This window comes from Anas acuta, chromosome 1 (assembly GCF_963932015.1).
Source record: "Anas acuta chromosome 1, bAnaAcu1.1, whole genome shotgun sequence".
NCBI lineage: Eukaryota > Metazoa > Chordata > Aves > Anseriformes > Anatidae > Anas > Anas acuta.
The window spans coordinates 192,476,441-192,493,905 of record NC_088979.1 but is presented as its reverse complement, the minus strand read 5'-3'; the positions used below and the strand labels follow the sequence as shown (position 1 = coordinate 192,493,905).

The window sequence follows — 17,465 nt, the reverse complement described above, 5'->3', positions numbered from 1 at the left end:
GTAGTGAGGGGCCCAAAGCTGAGCACGGTACATGAGGTGTGATCTCACCACTGCCACGTACAAGAGGACAATCACCCCTCTGGTCCTGCTGGCCACACTATTCCTGACACAAGCCAGGATGCTGGTGGCCTTCTTGGCCACCTGAGCACTGCTGGCTCGTGTTCAGCTGTCAACCAACACCCCCAGGTCCTTTTCTGACAGGCAACTTCCCAGCCACTCTTCCACAACCCTATAATCCTACATGGGGTCGTTGTGCCCCAAGGGCAGCACCCAGTATTTAGCTGTCTTGTGTTTGGACATAGCCCATCAGCCCAGCCTAGTCAGATCCCTCTGCAGAGCCCTCCCACCCTCGAGCAGACCAACACTCCTGCCCAATTTGGTGTCCTCTGCAAACTCACTGAAGGTTTGGTGTCATCTGCAAACCCACTCATCTTCAAACTCACAAACTTCCCCTCATCAAGGCCCTCGATAAAGATATTAAATAAAACTGGCCCCAACACTGAGCCCAGGGGATATCACTTTCAGAAACAGTCAGCTCCAGTACTTGTCAAGTTTTGGCACTCCAAGGCTGACCTTTTCGAGCTGATGTAATTTCAACATCCAAAGTCCTCAGAAGTACAGCCATATACCTACACCATCTGGCAAAAATTGTTTTCAGCGCTAGGGTCACTAATGCATCATGGGGTTTCAGTGCCAAGAAGGAAATCAGGTGGTTCAGGGTATGATATAATTTGTTTGTTTCTTTATTAAGCTGTCAAACATAATCTTAAACTAATGAGCTGTAAAACACTAAATATTACAGGTCCTAATGCAATTAGAACTCTAATTTTGCCCTTTAAAACCATGACAGAGAAAACATCTAATTTGTTTTATTGTGCCCTTTAACAGCAGTACCCGAAGGACACCTAGGGCAGCACAAAGCTCCATTGGCAAAGTTAAGCGAGATGCAATCAGATGCAGGATTCAGCCTCATTAAGTTCTACTCTGCCTTCACCAACAAAGAGCCCCCAGAGAAGAAACATCTTAATTTTCTCCAGCAGCATGATTAACAAATTTGTGTATGGCTTCCCGTTTTAGTGGCGAGTCTTCTGTGAGCACTGAGAATCAAAGAGCTGTTAAGGGTAAATTTCTGTTTTTACCGTACATACACCCACCAAATTGGAAACCAGACCAGAAACTGCACGTCTACAATTATCTGTAAGCCTTAAAAGTATTATAATAAATGAATGTAAAGAGTTTAAGTTTCAAGTGGTATTTTAGATTATTATTGATTTTATTACTTTTAACATGAGGTTCTGTTACTGAGGCAGTACTTCAAATACACACAAAGTAGTTGAAAGGAACTGAATGACCAGAGAGGTACAGCATCAGCTACTGACAATCTTTTAAAATACTCGGGGACCAGACATTTTTCCTGAGGAATCACAGGATCACAGAATTGTAGGGGTTGGAAGGGACCTCCAAAGATCATTGGGTCCAACCCCCTGCCAAAGCAGGTCCCTTAGAGCAGGTCATGAGGAAACATCATGACCATTTTCTCCATAACATTCAATCAATCACAAACCTGAAGCAAGGTCAGTATCCTGATAGGCACACAGTATCCTAGGGATATTTATTACCGAAGTACGCATATGTGAATACTTGCTTGGAACAGCCAGGGATCAAAGCAAGGATCCTTTCCAGACACCCTCACCACACCCATTTTGCTGCAGGAACCCATGCGTCAGACACGTACTCAAGAGGAGCTGGCAAACCCTGTCTGACCTCACCAAGACGCACGAACATCTCAGCGCTGTGCTCCTCTGTATGTCCAGGAACACACCAGAGGTTTAATTTATATCGCTTTCTACCCAGTCAGCCTGCATCCAGCAGGATTTATCTGTCCAGATTTCAAAGTACTTGTACCAGCTGGGAAACGTGAGCTGTCGCTGGAAGCAGTAAAGCTACGTCCATGTGGTCCCACGTCTCAAATAACAAACTGGTGTCATACACAATCTCAAATCCTACGGCCCAATTAAAAATAACCAAGTATTTTTACAAGGCAGTAATCAAGAGCTCCCACGCACTGTAAAACTGCAGACTACAGTCTGCAAGACTGTTGTAAGACCATTGCAGACTCCATCTATTGCAACAGCAATAAACAAGTTTATGTAATAAAAAGTCTGACCTTTCAAACAATTAAAGAACTAAATCATCCTCGTGTGAGAAGCTCAATTTCAGACAATAGAATGACTCACATGAGTAAAGTTACTTCTGTGCTTGCTGTCTGGAAAACTTGCGTGCAAGTAGGGTTGGAAGAGTGCAGCTGCTTTTACTCTTTCCTCTAAAGAAATATAAAACTGCCTTACTTTTGCAAAGACAACAGACCTTTGCAATTTAGTATGGGAAAAACAGAAAGTGTGAAATACAAAAAAAAACTGTAAAATACAGTGTGAAGTAGTATCCAAACTGAAAACAAAACAAGGAGTAAACGATCTGTTCAATATTTCATCTAAGTCTCATTAAGTCTCTACCTACTCAAATACATTTTTACTTCTTTATGTTTGACTACAAATATTCTAAATTCTTCATATTCTTTATTAGGATTTTTGCATAACTCATTTATCTGAAAAAAAGAAATAATACTTTATTTTCCACTTTTTATCATATAGGCAAGACACACTAATTTGATCAATACTACTGCAACCGGGGCTCTCTCTTGGCCCAGAAGCAACGTTTTACTGCTAGCATGAGCTAAGTATTGATTCCTCCCTTCTTTCAATTTCAGTTACAGTAGTGAGGAATCAGCAAATTTAAAAAGCAAGCTAAGTGGAAAAACTTTGACAAATATGAAGTAAAATTTTAAAACTGAGAGCGCTCAGAGTTCACCAAGTTCAGGATTTTGTCATCATAAGCAACCACCTAACAGGAACATATCAGAAGGGGCAAAAACATGCCTGGGACCCACTTGCCACTAGCACAGTTCTTCCTATTCCCTATTTTGAAATCTTAAGTGCAAACAATGGATCCATAGGGGTGAAAAAAAAAAACACTATGACATATATATTTTTTTCCCATCATTTACATGGGTAAAAATTCCTTGATTCTCCCAGGAAAGGATCACACAGAGCAAAGTTAAATAGTTCTGGGAGTTATCAGCCTGATCCAGGGGAGCTTTCACTGAACTGGGCCCAGAAATAACAAGCTAATTAGTAAAAACATTTGCATGAGATGCAACATTTCTGAAGCGAGGACATTCGCAAAGCAGGGACCTGCTCATTTAGCAGACTCCTGACTGCATGCAGGTTGCAATTAAATTTTGATCACACCGTGGAAAACACTGACATCTGGTCTATGCAAGACCTTCTCTCACCCGGAGACAGCCCAGTCTTTCACAAAGTAACAGTAGTCACCTCATCACAACTCCTTGCCATAAAGGCACTTTGCAATTTCTGGCTGAGCAAACCTCTGAAAAAACCTGCAGAGACTTGTAGAGGAAATATTGACGTTGGTATGAATGCAGTAAGTGGAACCACGTGTGTGAAATCAATTGGGTAAAACAACAAGAGAACAAGGGTTAAAAGAATGACCTGTGCTGATAATGAGGTATCCTGTCAGAGGCAGTCTCCTGGGAACAGCAAGAATGAGGACTGGGTTGTTTATATCAAGACCAGAAGGCCTGCTCTGCTCTCTGTAAGCTCGCAGCTCAGTGACTCATCAGCAGAAGCTCCTGCGTTCCTAAAATCAGGACGGTGGAAAGCTGCAGCATATCACATACGGCATTCCTTCTCCTGTGTGTCCAACAGGAACACAGACGTGCATTTCAAACAAACCACAAAAAACGGACAACATGCAGGAACTTCACCTAAGATTTATGGAGACTTCAGACTCTTGCTCGCATCAAATGACCACTTTATATATCAAGCCGGATCACATAAAAGATCTGTCTGAAGACTAGTTTATTACCACCAACCAAAAAACCTCAGAGACATGACGGGGATCTGATAGCCAGTATCTCTAGCATTGCACACGAGATCCTGGCCATTCAGGCACACAACTCGGTGCTTTTGCATGCAACAGTTTGATTGAATGAAATTTATGAGAGAATGTAGAAGCAGGTAAAATCAGCTTATTTAAAGATTTTTGTAATAAGCATCACCTTTCCCTTTCATGAGAACCTGCACTGGATTTTGTCAGACTAAATCTTCCTAAAAATCATCTTACAAATCTTTTTAAAACAAAACAAAAACCACAGTATATTATAAAGGATTTCCAACTACCTCTGTACATATTGAAAAGGGTAAGTGAATCTGAGAAGGAAAGCCACACAACAGCACTTCCCAAACTTTGCTAAGTTTCGAAGTTCAGCGATACACTTTTTGACTTCTTTAACGTAAGAATTAAAAAGTTCATAGCTACAAGTCTACATCAGACCATTAAAGAGATGCTAGCTACTGGTGAGAAGCCAGAGGGGCTGGCTGTACTTTAACCTTCCTACATAGTCTTCATTATATAGGCAAAAATACTTTTCCTAAAGCCTGAATGGGGAAAGTACGGAGTACACTGTACAAAAACAGAACAATCCTCATTAAATTCTAATGATACTCAAATTTTTAATATTTAGTTAAGCATTCGGTATAAATTAAGCAACCAGAATTCATTTTTCTGCTTTTCCAATTGCACCTTTAATTCACAGCTGAAAAGACCTCAGGAAAGCACATCAGTACTGTTAGATTTCTAGAAGTTATAGTTGTTTGAAATACAAGTCAACCAAAATTTCTGTTTCAAAGACCAGTGCCGTTATTCTAAGGATATGATGCATACTGTCAAAAAGAGAGCTAGAGGTCCAAGGAAAATAGCTTAATAAAGCACAGAGAGACAAGGCAAAATGCTATAAAATCATCGCACCTTAAATTTCTATCTTAACACAGAAGCATATCTCAAAACTTAGAAAAATTCCAGCTTTTTTTTAAAAAGACTTAACTAGCATATTAATGTCAAGAGAATATGGTAACTGGAAATCATCAAAATGATAAATCTGGAAGAGACATCAACATTCTATTTACAAACATGAGCCAAAAAGATACACCATTAGAGTTTCTCACACGATATATCTCCAAATGAGACCTCCTTTTTTTTTTTTTTTTTCCTCTTCTTTCCTGCTCCCTCACTTGTTTTTGTTTTTTAATTGACTTCTAAAGAGCTCTAACCCACCTCACTTGGCTTTGGATTACACAGATCCTTGATACTAGCAGAAAATGTAATTCTTTCTCTCTACGTTAATGCAATGATTCTTTTACATGCTACAGAGACAGCTTTCTCCTCATGAGTACCTTAACTAACATCATACCAAGAAAGAAAATTTTCTTTCCTTTTTTCCACAGTCTAAGTAGCCAAGGAGGTGAGGGGTTTTTAAAACGGACCAAAAGCTCTTCCACTCCATAAGGTATGGTCACTAGGTATTTATTAACTTCTGGAAGAAAAGCTTCACTGTCACACATACAACGCCGACCAACAATGCAGTAGGATTTTGTATTTATTACACATGTATTTCACACACAAAAAGCAATAAGCCAACTTTTAGGGGGTTATTAAGCCACCATAAAAACAAAGAGAAAGCTTACCTTTTTCTGGTACCAAACTATAGCATCAGTTACTTTGGACGCCATTTATTCCACTGACTTCACACAGTCATTTTAGGCTGTTAACAGAAAAAGACAAAACTTTACTTCCACCTTCCAGAAGGAGGCCAACGTACACGACGTAAAGATGCTCCCATTACACGAAGAACATGCTGAACAGCTACAATTACTTTACACGTTGCCTCATTTCTATTTTAGTAAGTAAGAGTTAGCTGTGTTTTCTTCCCTCTAAGAAAACTGAGAGCTGTGAATCTGCTGCTACAGGACAAGAGAAGCCTCAGTTTTGTCCTTCATCTCCAGTACGGCACAAGTGGCACACAGACTGAGCTTCCTTATCACAGGACAATCTCAGAGTTTTATTAAAAGCAGCACTTCCCCTCTTCTTTTCTGATCAGTTAAGCAATCCATAGTTATTACCACAACAAAAAATCTGAAGTCAAGAAATAAACATGTTACAAAATGCCAGAAAATTTCATGCACACCATTAGGTATTTTTTAGAGAAAAAGGCAGGGCTGATCATAAAAATAACCCTGCTGGTTGCAAAATAAACACGGTACCCTAAAGCAAAGTCAAAAGAAGAAAACAAGAGTGGTATTTTTGTTTATTGGTAACAAGCAAAAGGGTTTTTTTAAAACATTGAAACTAATGACAATGCTATCAAACAGCATTTTGGTTTGATACAGAACAGGGGGAGGAGGAAACGGAGGAGGAGGAGAAATAGTGGTAGTTTAGCCCCCAAACTATGCAACAAGAATTCTTGTAGGATCTGACACTCTCAACAAAAAATATGAATAAAGATGCTTCTGATCGCATCATACAATGTCAACAGTACTATTGCACTTTGCATTTCTTCAGGAAAAGGAAACAGCAATTGTTAAATTTGTAGGCAATTTTTACAGGGAGAGATTAAAGTTATGGGGAAAGAAAGAAAGAAAAAGGAGCGATGAGACTACCTATACAGCTGTCTGCATGAACACCACAAGTAATGCTCCATCTACAAAAGCCCCATCAATGCTCCCAGCCTTCCAAGCACGTCTTGGAAAGGGGTGGAGACCCTTGGGAAGACTCGGTTCTGCACTGAAGCCAGTTTATTCAGTCCTCCCTGACTCGTGTGGATGTTCTCTTACTTTACACAGTGTGTTACTTTAAGAGAGACTGTATTTTGAGTTGGAATACGTACTATAAACACTGCAGAATGGACCTGCAACAAATAGATTGATTTTATACCTGCTCCTGGCAATCCCTAAGAAACATAACACGGTATGTTTCTATCTTTCACAAAGCTTTTTTAAAGAAACCAAATGCCCCAAAGGTACTATCGTTAAGATTCTTAACAGCAGAACTCCAAAATCCTTCATAAATTTTTGAAGATTACACCCCAATAAAAAGAAACATCTCTGACAGAGCTTAGAGAGCCTCTTATGTATTTCAGAATTCTCAGCACACTGACTCGTGGTGCAAATGAGCAAGGAGAAGCGTGTGATTTTCCCCCTGAGGTCATACCATCATGCAAGCCGCAGCAAGTCAGCTAAAGCTGGACGCCACGACTTGTGTCAAGACCTGCAACCGGGTTTCTGAGCCACCTGTTTCTGACAATAGTAGCAGGTTAACTAAGAGCAACTATCAGGGATTAAGAATTTATTGGCACTATGAAGATAAAAATATTGCTGTCACTAAAAACAGAGCCTAACCTGGTATACTGCAGACCGCTTACCCTTCTTTCTCACCCACACAAAGGTTAAAATAGGATTTCTTTTCTTACTTGCAAGCATTCAGATAAACCTAAATATAAAAATAATTGACTACACTGGACTACAGATTCAAAGCAAAGCCCTCAAACACCCGTAACTGCTGCACATAACATGACCAATCTGTGCACAGCTCCCACGAAGGCCGCCCCACTGCTTGTGGAAGAATCTACAGATGAAGAATCCCTTACAGATTTTGATCTCACCTGCTGCCCTCATCTTCCCCTCCCTTGTGAACTCATTGACTTAGAGGATCTTTAATTCCTTCTCGTTTCTCCTACAGCAACCTGCCCTCCCACATCCAACATAACCTGCTTCCTACCACTGTAATTACAGGCAAAGAAAAGCTCATTATCAGCAGCAATTGAAAGAACCGTTTAGCTTGCACAGGAAGCTTTACCTCAAGAGATACATTAACTTCATCTTCCCCTCTACAAATCAGTGAGTGCTCAGGAAACCAGCACTGCCTGCTGCATCCCACACTTCCAGCTGCAGCAAATATGGCTGAGAGCAGCCAAGGCATTTTCAAGGCAGCAACCCTTTTTTTGCAGCAGCTCTCCAGCTCCCCCAAAACCCCTTTGCCTCAAGAAACAGTTACATCACAAAACCGTAATAAAACTACTTTATTATACTTGTTTTATTTGATTCCTTTCAACAAACCTGTTACTTAGATTACACAGTTTTCATATTTTTAAAGAACTCTCCATTAAGCCCCTCACGCAGCCCAGTGTAGCGTTATTTAACGCACTATTGAACTCCACAGCACACAGTTGCCAAGAAGATATCACAAGATCATAGGACTGATGTCTCTCACGAGCCTCACAGCGACTGGCGTGCTAAGTAAAAAAGCCTCTACCAGGAAATATCACATCCTTCCTCAGGAGATACACGACACTTTCTGATGCAGCACTGAAACAAAAGATGACAAAATGCATTCAATTATTTCCAGACGCTGTTTCTGCTTGACGAGGCTGGGATTTGTCTCTTTTTTCATATTTTCAAGACAACATAATGAGTTTGATCCGTTTGGCCTGAAGGTAACATATCTGGATGAGAAACTGATGGCAACAATTGAAGGCGTTTAAGCTGCTGCCCCGGCTCTGACTCTGCGCATCTGCCCACAGCTCACCGCACACCGACAGGAGACGGAGACCATTTCAGGACTCTGCACATTCCTTGTGAATTGCTATTTTATTCAGCTGACAGTCTGTATGGCATCGATCCTGAAGGCAGACCCTGCAGGCTGGGCTCTGAGGCTCATCCATACCAAACGGGCAGAATGAGCAAAGCCAAGCAGCTGATACACATCTGCAGCCCCACCAGAGCACTGCTATTCTTCTGCCTTGCCCTCCACCCATCCTCCCCACACCTACCCGTTTGTTTCACTTGTATGGCAAATGCACGCCCTGGGGCAAGGAGCAGCTTTTGCACATCTTGTGCAGAGCCACTGCAGCAAGATTAGCTTCATCTTAACTGGTTGGAGACTTAAAAGCAGCATTAAGGATACTGCCAACTTCAGAGATAAGAGGGAACACACAGGTATCACAGCTTGATCCCAACAGTCTCTGCAACATTTAACCCAGCCATTCCTTACAATTCCATCAAACTCACTGTTAATGTTATGAATAACAAGCAATAGCCTTTGATGAAATTCCTACTTGCTTAAAACTAAAAACAGGTGACTACCTTGCTTTGTTGATCCTTATTCAGATGTTTCTTAGCTGTTTCTTTTCCATTTCACAGCATAATTACATTCCACTTTAAATAAGTACACGCTACACCTTGCAATCAAGTGAGCAATTTCTTCAAAAGCTACCAAAACGCATATTTAGATGTCTTCAGCTATTTAAATGCTCAGCCAAGCAGCACACAATATTTAAAACGGGATTAGATACTACACTATACACTTAAATAAATTCAAAATAAGTATATTTAAAACTTTACTCATATCCAAAATGTTCTGGAGTCCAAGGCCAGACATAAATGCAAACCTTTCTAAATGACAGCCTACAGCAAACAAAATCTATGTGAAGTCTGAAAGAAGTTCAGAATAAAGCTGTGGTCCTCAGACTAACAAAGGCCAAAACAATGACTTACAAATACTGGAAGACTACACAAGATTAAGCAGTGTCAACGAGCAAAAGAACACCATTAAAAATACAACATGGACAAGGCATCAATGGAAAATAGTTGTTTTTCCTGCATGTAACACTGTGAACCACCAAGTGTTTCAAGGAGCCTCCTTCCTTTACAACAGTGCTAACCTGAACGGTCAGGACACCATCCAACCGTTGAGTCAAAACGTGCAGGTCCCTCTCCGCTCATGCTGAGAAGCTAACGTTATCATCAGGCTGTTGTCATTTTGTGATATTTGAAGTTAAGAAGCACAGTGAACAGAAGCCCTAGTGACATTATTCATCCACTACTGACTGAAAACTTCTTATGTCACAAGAGAAGGACCCAGCAGACACACAGCTGCCACTCGCCAGGAGTCTCCTTCCTGCACTCAGATCCTGGGGGCTGTGCCACTATCAAGAGGCTTAAATCCCTGAAGCAGTATTTCAAATGACACTTTCTTTTCATGTGCATTACAAATAAATCATTAAACCCACACTTCCCTTTCTAAAAGGAACATCAAACGCCATATAATGCTCTCAGTGTTCTGTTCAAGCACTTCATCTATGCAGCGCTCTCCTCAAAACAGCATTTCAGAATTGCAAATGGTACGGAAGCAAATGAGAAACTTGTCACACCTTTTGGAGGAAGTGTTACCACGTTGCTTTCAGCTAACCTTAACAAAATGTGGACCAGACAAAGGGACGAGGAAGAAGGAAAAAAAAAATCAGATACTGCTAACCTAAGGACTTTATCTAGCAGCCAGCAGGAAAATACTCTTGCCACCATGCCAGCCGAGGCCCCCCAAGTCGCTGCCTTGCAGGATAGTTTGCAAACAGAAAGGAATTAACATACTTGGGTTCCCAAAGGAACAGCATGGTAGCTTGTAAATAAAAAGGAATTAACATACTTGCTTTCCAGAAAGAACACCAAGCCTGCTAAATTTGGATACTGGCATTCTTCAGAGATTGTTCATGGGCTGAATTCTCAAGCCCTGTTCTTCACTCTGTCTAAATTTAAAAGGGAAAAAAAAGGGAAAAAAAAAAAAAAAGCATCGAACATCCTGAGATATTCGTTTGGGAAGCTTGGTTGCTGTAGGATTTTATCAGGCCAGCAACAACAACAAATCTGGATAGAAAGGAGGCTGGACGTAGCCATCACCACTTCCACAACTAACAGCTCCGACATCTGAAGGGCAAACTAACAAGAGAACAGCGCAGGGAATGACTGTCTCCCTGGGAAAAACTGTGTTGCCAGTGAATTACACAACTGTCTGGGAAATAGTAGCAAAGTGTTGAGCATCGGGGTTCCTGAGATTTATTTCAGGTTGTGGGAAAAGAACATCGTGTGCAGTTGCTGCGGCTCCTGCAGCCATTTCTGGGATCTCTGCCTCAGCCTCAAGGTCTGTGCAAGTTTCCTCATTCTGTTACATAACTGCTTTCTTTTCAGGGCTCCCTTTGAAATGCCATGGCATGATTTCATAGCTACCTCATTCACAAAAGTGCTGGAGAAGGGCTCTGCGCTGAGCAGTCAGGACCTACATCTCCCAGAACTTGCTTCTGAGCTTGGCGCAGTGCATATTCAATAGCAAAATGTTCCCAATATTCAATCACGCTCTGCTGTTTAATAAGGGGAGAAAATTCAAGCCTGTAAAGGGGATTAAAATCAAGGTAATTTTGCCTCTTATAAGAGATGCTAGTTACAGAATTGCTGTCATTCCAAACGCAGTAATTGCTGTCAGCATCCTAGATCTACAAGGCACTTCTAAAAATGTCACATCTTTAAAAAAGTAATTAAACAGCACACAGCTGATGGCAAGTTCTGCTCTTTTTAATTCCTGGGTTTGTAGTGAATATTGCATGCAGACATAGGATATACATGTATATACCCTGTTATCCTGTTATACCCTACATTTGCAGTCTTACAAGGAGAAATACCCCAAAGAAATGCTGAAAAAAAATCCAATATACAGTGGCCACCTTGAAATGAAATGCAGTGCTGCCGCTCTCCTCCTCGTGGTTCCAAGTACCCCGGCGATTTCCTGCGAGAAACCTTACTCACTGGAAATATCTGCTGCTCTTCAGCGAGCTGTGTTTAGCTGTCACCAGGCAATGCAAGGCAGAGCTGCGGCTTCTTGAGGAGCACAGTCAGGAAGTCAGAAACCGCTCCTGAATGGGCGATTTGACATCATGCTCTCCAAATAGCAAGCTGGCAAGTTTCTGAAGCAGCTCAGGCACCCAGTGGCTGAGCTGTCAGACGCAGCAGTCCCTCAGAGCAGCCACCCTTCTAGAGCAATACAGTAGCAAACGCTGAGACTCTATTTTTTAAGAAGTCTCCAAGTGCTCCAAGCAAGGGACTTCTGAATAACAAGCCCTACACGTGTATCTGGCACACTCCTCAGAACCGTCATTAAAAATGGAACAGCAGCCTGCCTGAAAGCCTATCTGATAGGGGTAATCAGGGCCCTTTCTGCAAAGGAAGCTCACGTCTTCGTCTATCAGCATTTTTGAACATGTCAAACTCGCTGATAAACCAGAGCAAGCGATAAAGCAGACGCAGGCTTTCAAAGAGCCTTTGGAAGGGCGGCCAGGACTTGTGAATAGCCTGCTGTGTGTGAAAAGCGACCGCTGCCGCGGCTTAAAAAGCAGCCAGGAAACTGAACACGATTTTGAGGTCAACGTTCTTCGCTGCCATGGGCTGCTTGGATAATGAGGATTAACAGCAGCACCCAGGCCGAGTAAAACTACACTCACACCAAGTCCTCCTAGTCTTGATGCTCCCCTAACTCACTTGTGTCAGACTGTGCAGCAGCGACAGAGACAGGCAGGCAGTGTCCTGTCCTGCATGCCCCAGCAGCTCGCTCCTTGAGGTTTCCAGGTAAAGCAGCAGGATGAGAGCACTGCAGGACCTCCAGCTTCACACGAAATCCAACCACGAGACCTCTGTGGGACCGGCATGCCAAGACATCCATCATACTGCTGCAGCAGGTGCTGACAGCTGACGTTAGCTGGGGATGCCCCACGTTCCTCTGGCTGCCCAAGCTCTGGCAGGGGAGCCTCCAGAGGGAGGAAGCGCTTGTTGAAGACACTCAGGGTGCTCCAGGAGCCAACAGAGGAGGTCAGCGGGGCCCAGGGGGTGTTGAAGCCATTTAAAATACCCCAAGACAGGTCTCCACCCACACCCTTCCCATGTAGGGATCACCTTTTCTGAGCAAAGTTAACCGGGACCAACTCAGGCTGTCACCCTACACTCCTGCCCCTACCTAGACCAGCAGCCAAGCACTTTAATGAAGCACCAGGTCCTTAAATTGAGGGAGCTTGGCCTATAATTGCAAACCTCGAGCTGCTGTAAATAGCCCAGCAATGCTCACAAATCTCTCGTGCATTGGAGAAGAAAAGGAGAACCGAAGAAGTAACATTTCCAAGTGCCAACTCATCTTACGTTAGCAAAGCTTAAGATGGATCGACTTTACCAATGAATAGGCAGCATCAGAACAGAATTTAGTATCGACAGTGCACATTTGATCTGTAAGACAGGTGAGAAGTGGACTACCTGCACCACACGACCTTAAAATCAGCAATCTCAGATCTGGGAAGGAGACGAGGTGGCTCTGCGAGCTCTTCCATTCAACACACTACAGTCAGAAGACCACAGACACCTGAAGAGACGAGGAAAGGCAAGGAAAATACCAGGGTGCTGCTGGCAACTAGCTGAGCAACCTGACCAGAAATGTACGTATTTTATTTGAGGAAGAATACTGAAATACTGGGGGGAGAGAAGGGGACACTCTGAGAAGGGCTACGAGTTACTGAACACTTTTAAAAGTCCCCTGTTGAGACAGGCACATATGAACGGAAAATTAAGGACTTATAGATTAAGTAAGACCTTAATAAATACACAGGAAAATAGAGTAAAGAAAATAACAGCTTCTGATAATTCAGGGAACTTGAGTCTGAGCTGGAAGTAAAGCAAAGCCAAACTTTTAACAGAGAAATTTTATGTTGCAACACAATCAGGCTGTCAAATCCACTGCCACAGGAAGTCACTGAAGCCAAGGGCTTTACTCAGATTCAAGCAGAAAGCAGTTATTTAAGCACAAAACAACGCTGAGGAAAAAATAACACACACGGCTGAAGGAACCTTGAGTTTCACAGCCTGGAACACAACAACCTGAGAGATCACCAAGGTCAACTTGGCCATACAAGTGTTGGTCCCAACCCGACCCCACAGCAGCCAGCTGCAAATGCCAAGGGAAGAGCACGAGCAACAACCAAACCAAACCAAGCTGTGCCTTAAGAGAGCTGACTGCCAAGCACTGTTCAGCTGTCTTAGGGCTGGCATCTGCCAAGCACCTAACCCCAAAAAGTATCCGGCACTGGCCAGCTCCCAAAGCACAAGGCACGCCTGACTTCGTCTCTGATGCTGTACGGTTTTCGTTTCTTCTCCCACCTGGCAATTTTATCATTAAGAACAACAAATTTATTTGCAGAAACAGAAGTTCAGCCCAACGCTTGGAGTCAGTCCAGGCAGCGTGTCATCCCGACCCACGGGAACGTGTCTACCACGACCACGCCAAGTGATACGAGAATAAAGCCGGAACAGCACATCTCTCGCTTAAACAGCGGTCCCAGTGACAGTGAATTTCAGGAAACCCCCGTGGCACACTTAAATTAAGAAATGAGAGAACAGTTCTATGAACTCTCTGACACCCTTCCCTTGACTAAAAATAAATGAATCTACATTTCCAGATTTCTTGATAACATCATGGCTGTCTGTATATATGCACACCTGGTTGCTCCGACTTTGCAGCTGGCCCTGCTTCCAAGTTTGGACACGGTACGTGACTTCCAGAGACCCCTTTCAACCTAAATTGTTCTGTTTACATGTAAAACATTCCCCAGCACGACACAGCAATGCATTATAACCCTCATTATAACTAGGGATTGCAACTAGGATTCCCTTATAGGCAATTTATTATGCTTTTTGCATTGCTTTCACAAATCTGAGGTTCATTTCTTCACGTAGTTAACTGTTTCCCCTGCACCCACTTCCACAGACCTTTACAAGCAGCAGCACAACAAACTCAAAGAAGGAAACGTGACGCTGAACGCTTCCAAAGCCGCTCCTTTTTGACCACTATTGCAGAGTTAGTGGTGGCCAGCTGTCTTTGGACAGGCAGGACGAGCAGCACTCCAGCACAGGTATCCCAAGAGCTTTGCTTCCTTCATAAAACAGAAAATAACGTTTTAAAAAAAATAATAATAAAAAAACAAGCAGGGCTGCACTGTTCTTTGGGCAGAAGCAGTGACTGATCTGTGGCTGTTGCTGCTAACAAGCATCCCAGCAGCTCCACCCCACCTGCTGCCCAGCTCGGTGTGCAACCAGAAGCCACTCCAGTCCTGAAGCACCACGTAACCTCTGTCTCCTGGTGGGAATGTTACTTTGGGTCAACACTTGCCAAGAGTTTCACAAAAACTTGTCACTCTGCAGGCACTTAATGTCTTTCAGTTGCCCTTAAATTTGGTAGTGCCATCTGACAGACTAAAGGAGGCATTCAAACAGCAGAAGACCAACAAAGAAAATAGTTGCAGAGGTCTTGTGCCCTTAGAAAAGCCCAGCCAAAAATGTATGCAAACTCAGGTCCTGAATCTGCAGAGCATGCCATTTGTTACAGACACAACTCCCTCAAAGACCCCAAACCACCTGTGAATGTCATCACACTCACTCATGAGAGACCTGAGAAAAGGAAAATAAATGATACCTAGTTCTTTCACAACGTTTCTACTACAAGGAGTAAGACACGATCTTAGAAAAGGCACGGGAAGAGAGCATACACACCTGGGGAGACCTGGGACAGAACTGATGTCCACTGCTTTCCAGTGACCCCTGCCAGCTACAACGGGAACAGCACTGCTCAGCTGCAGGAGCCGCCGCAGCCACCAACCTGCTCCCACACAGCCACCAAAGCCTCTTCACCTCGTCCACACGCTCCTCAAAGTACAGCAAGAACCTGTGTCTCGCTCTGAAGCTCTCCCAGAACCCACACCGCTATTTGGGCAGCCGTGGGTGCAGCTGGGCTGAACGTCGGGGCGAGATGAGCCAACTGCTCCGGGAGAACTGACTCGCCCGTCTCATTCCATGTAATGAGAGAGGAAAAACATCCTACTGCAAACACTGGATTCAACCAAGCAGGTTTCCAAATTCTGTTTCAGATGACTCAGAGTCTATTTTGCCCTTTCTAATATTTATACCCAGAACACAAACATACGTTGGCACCAAAACATAGCAACAGAAAATCCAACTGCATAAATGTTCCTCTTTAAAAGGGGATCAGGACCTTAAACACACCGCTCCCAAGCACTGCTCTCAACCTTCGCTGGCAGAAATGAAAATTGTTTGCGAATACTGTGCAGGAGAGCTCTGGGGGGAGAAAAAACCATCAGAAGTGACAGAAGTATGATGTGCGTACGTACATCAGCTCGTAAACACCTTACTAGAACAAAAATAAGGCTTCTCAGAAAAGGATTATCTTTCCCAGGGAGTCACAAAGGAAGAAGCAAATCAAAGTAGATGGCTAAAACCTTCCAAGCTCCAGAAATAGCCAAATCCACAGAGCTATTTATAACCCAGAGCTTTACTCGCTAAATGCTTTTAGCCTCCAACCCCAGCAAAACAAAATCACCTCGCACCAAGCCGCACGCGACAGGAACGTGTCCTCCTGCCACCGAGCGACCGTCCTAACCACGGCCCAAGACACCGGGGCTGCCTGGCAAGGATTAGCAGGTTATTTCAAGCACTGCACTTCTCCCTGATAAAACAGACACTGCCAGCTGTTTATCAGCATCAACAGGAAGATGTAAGTGGGCAAATTACCGATGACACACACCATTCCTATTAGAGACGTGGTGCGCCCAAACCCCGGCACGAGCTGCGTTTGCTGCGGGGCCGTTTCATCGGGAAGAATGTCAGAACTTTAATTAACGCCCTTGCAACAAGTCGGGTTTTCCAATTAATTACTTTCTTCGGTTAATTATGTTGCAGATGGGCAAGACGCTGGCAGATTTGGAACGAAACAAGGTGGTGGCGTGGCTTCTCAAGCGACCAGCGGTGTGTAAAGGCTGTAAAGGATGGAGGGACGAGCACAGGGCTTAAGGCTGAGGGCTCTGAGTGTTGCTTCACCCGATGCACTGGAGCTGTGCACGCTCGGGGTGTGCGCAGGGCAAAAGCAGCCAACACCTGGAGGGCTCTGCTACCTGTAACCATCCCCCCCAGCGCTCTCGCCTTTGTTTCTCACAGGAAAAAAAAAATATTAATAAATAAATAAATAGCAAGTGAAGAACTTAGCAGGAAACAACACGACGGAGGGAAACGCTGAGGCACAGCCCAGGCGTTGGGCTCCCAGGGAAAGGCGGGCACGGCGTGAGGGGCGAAGGGAGGAGGGGGGGAATAAAAGGGTAATAAAAAGGGCAGGGGGGGAGAGGGAAGGGGCCGAAAGGCAGCCGAGGGGAGGGGGGCTGGGATGGAGGGGCCGGAATTGAGGGGCTGAGGGGGGCGAGGGGCTGAGGGGGCTGAGCCCGCCCTCCCCCCCCCACCGCCACCCTCCCCTCACGGCCGGGCCGGGCCGGGGGAGGCCGCGGGCCTCAACCCACCGCCGCCGTGCGGGCCCCCGCTGAGGGGCCACGGGGTCGGGCCCTTCCCCAGCCCCTTTCCCCATCCCACCCCGGTCCCATCACGGCCCCCCCGGGCGAAGGAGGCGGCCGCGGCTCCCCCCTGAGGCTGAGGGGATTTGGGGGGGGGGGTCCCGAGCTTACCGCCTGCCCGGCGCCGCGCCTCGGCACCGCTCGGCTCCGCTCGGCTCCCTTCGGGTCCCTTCGGGTCCGTTCGGCTCCGTCCGGCACCGCTCGGGTCCGGTTCGGGTCCGCTCGGCTCCGCCAACGGCAGCGCGGGGAGCGCGAGACTGAGAGGAGGCAACAGCTGTGG

General features: G+C 44.5%; 1 protein-coding gene across 6 annotated transcripts in view; it reads right to left on the bottom strand.

The window, feature by feature from the left end:
* The window catches only part of PHTF2 (putative homeodomain transcription factor 2), a 65,297-nt gene extending 47,848 nt beyond the window's left edge, over positions 1-17,449 (bottom strand). For 5 of the 6 annotated variants that reach the window (XM_068669881.1, XM_068669886.1, XM_068669884.1 and 2 more), the window contains exons 1-2: positions 17,297-17,449; positions 5,604-5,680 (exon numbers count right to left, since the gene is read on the bottom strand). In XM_068669881.1, coding sequence (XP_068525982.1) covers positions 5,604-5,648 — 45 coding nt within the window. In that variant the 5' untranslated portion in view covers positions 5,649-5,680; positions 17,297-17,449. Of the gene's footprint in view, positions 1-5,603; positions 5,681-15,323; positions 15,579-17,296 lie in introns of those variants that run through there. The other variant, XM_068669882.1, reaches the window with a different exon arrangement.
* Between the last annotated feature and the right edge of the window lie 16 nt (positions 17,450-17,465).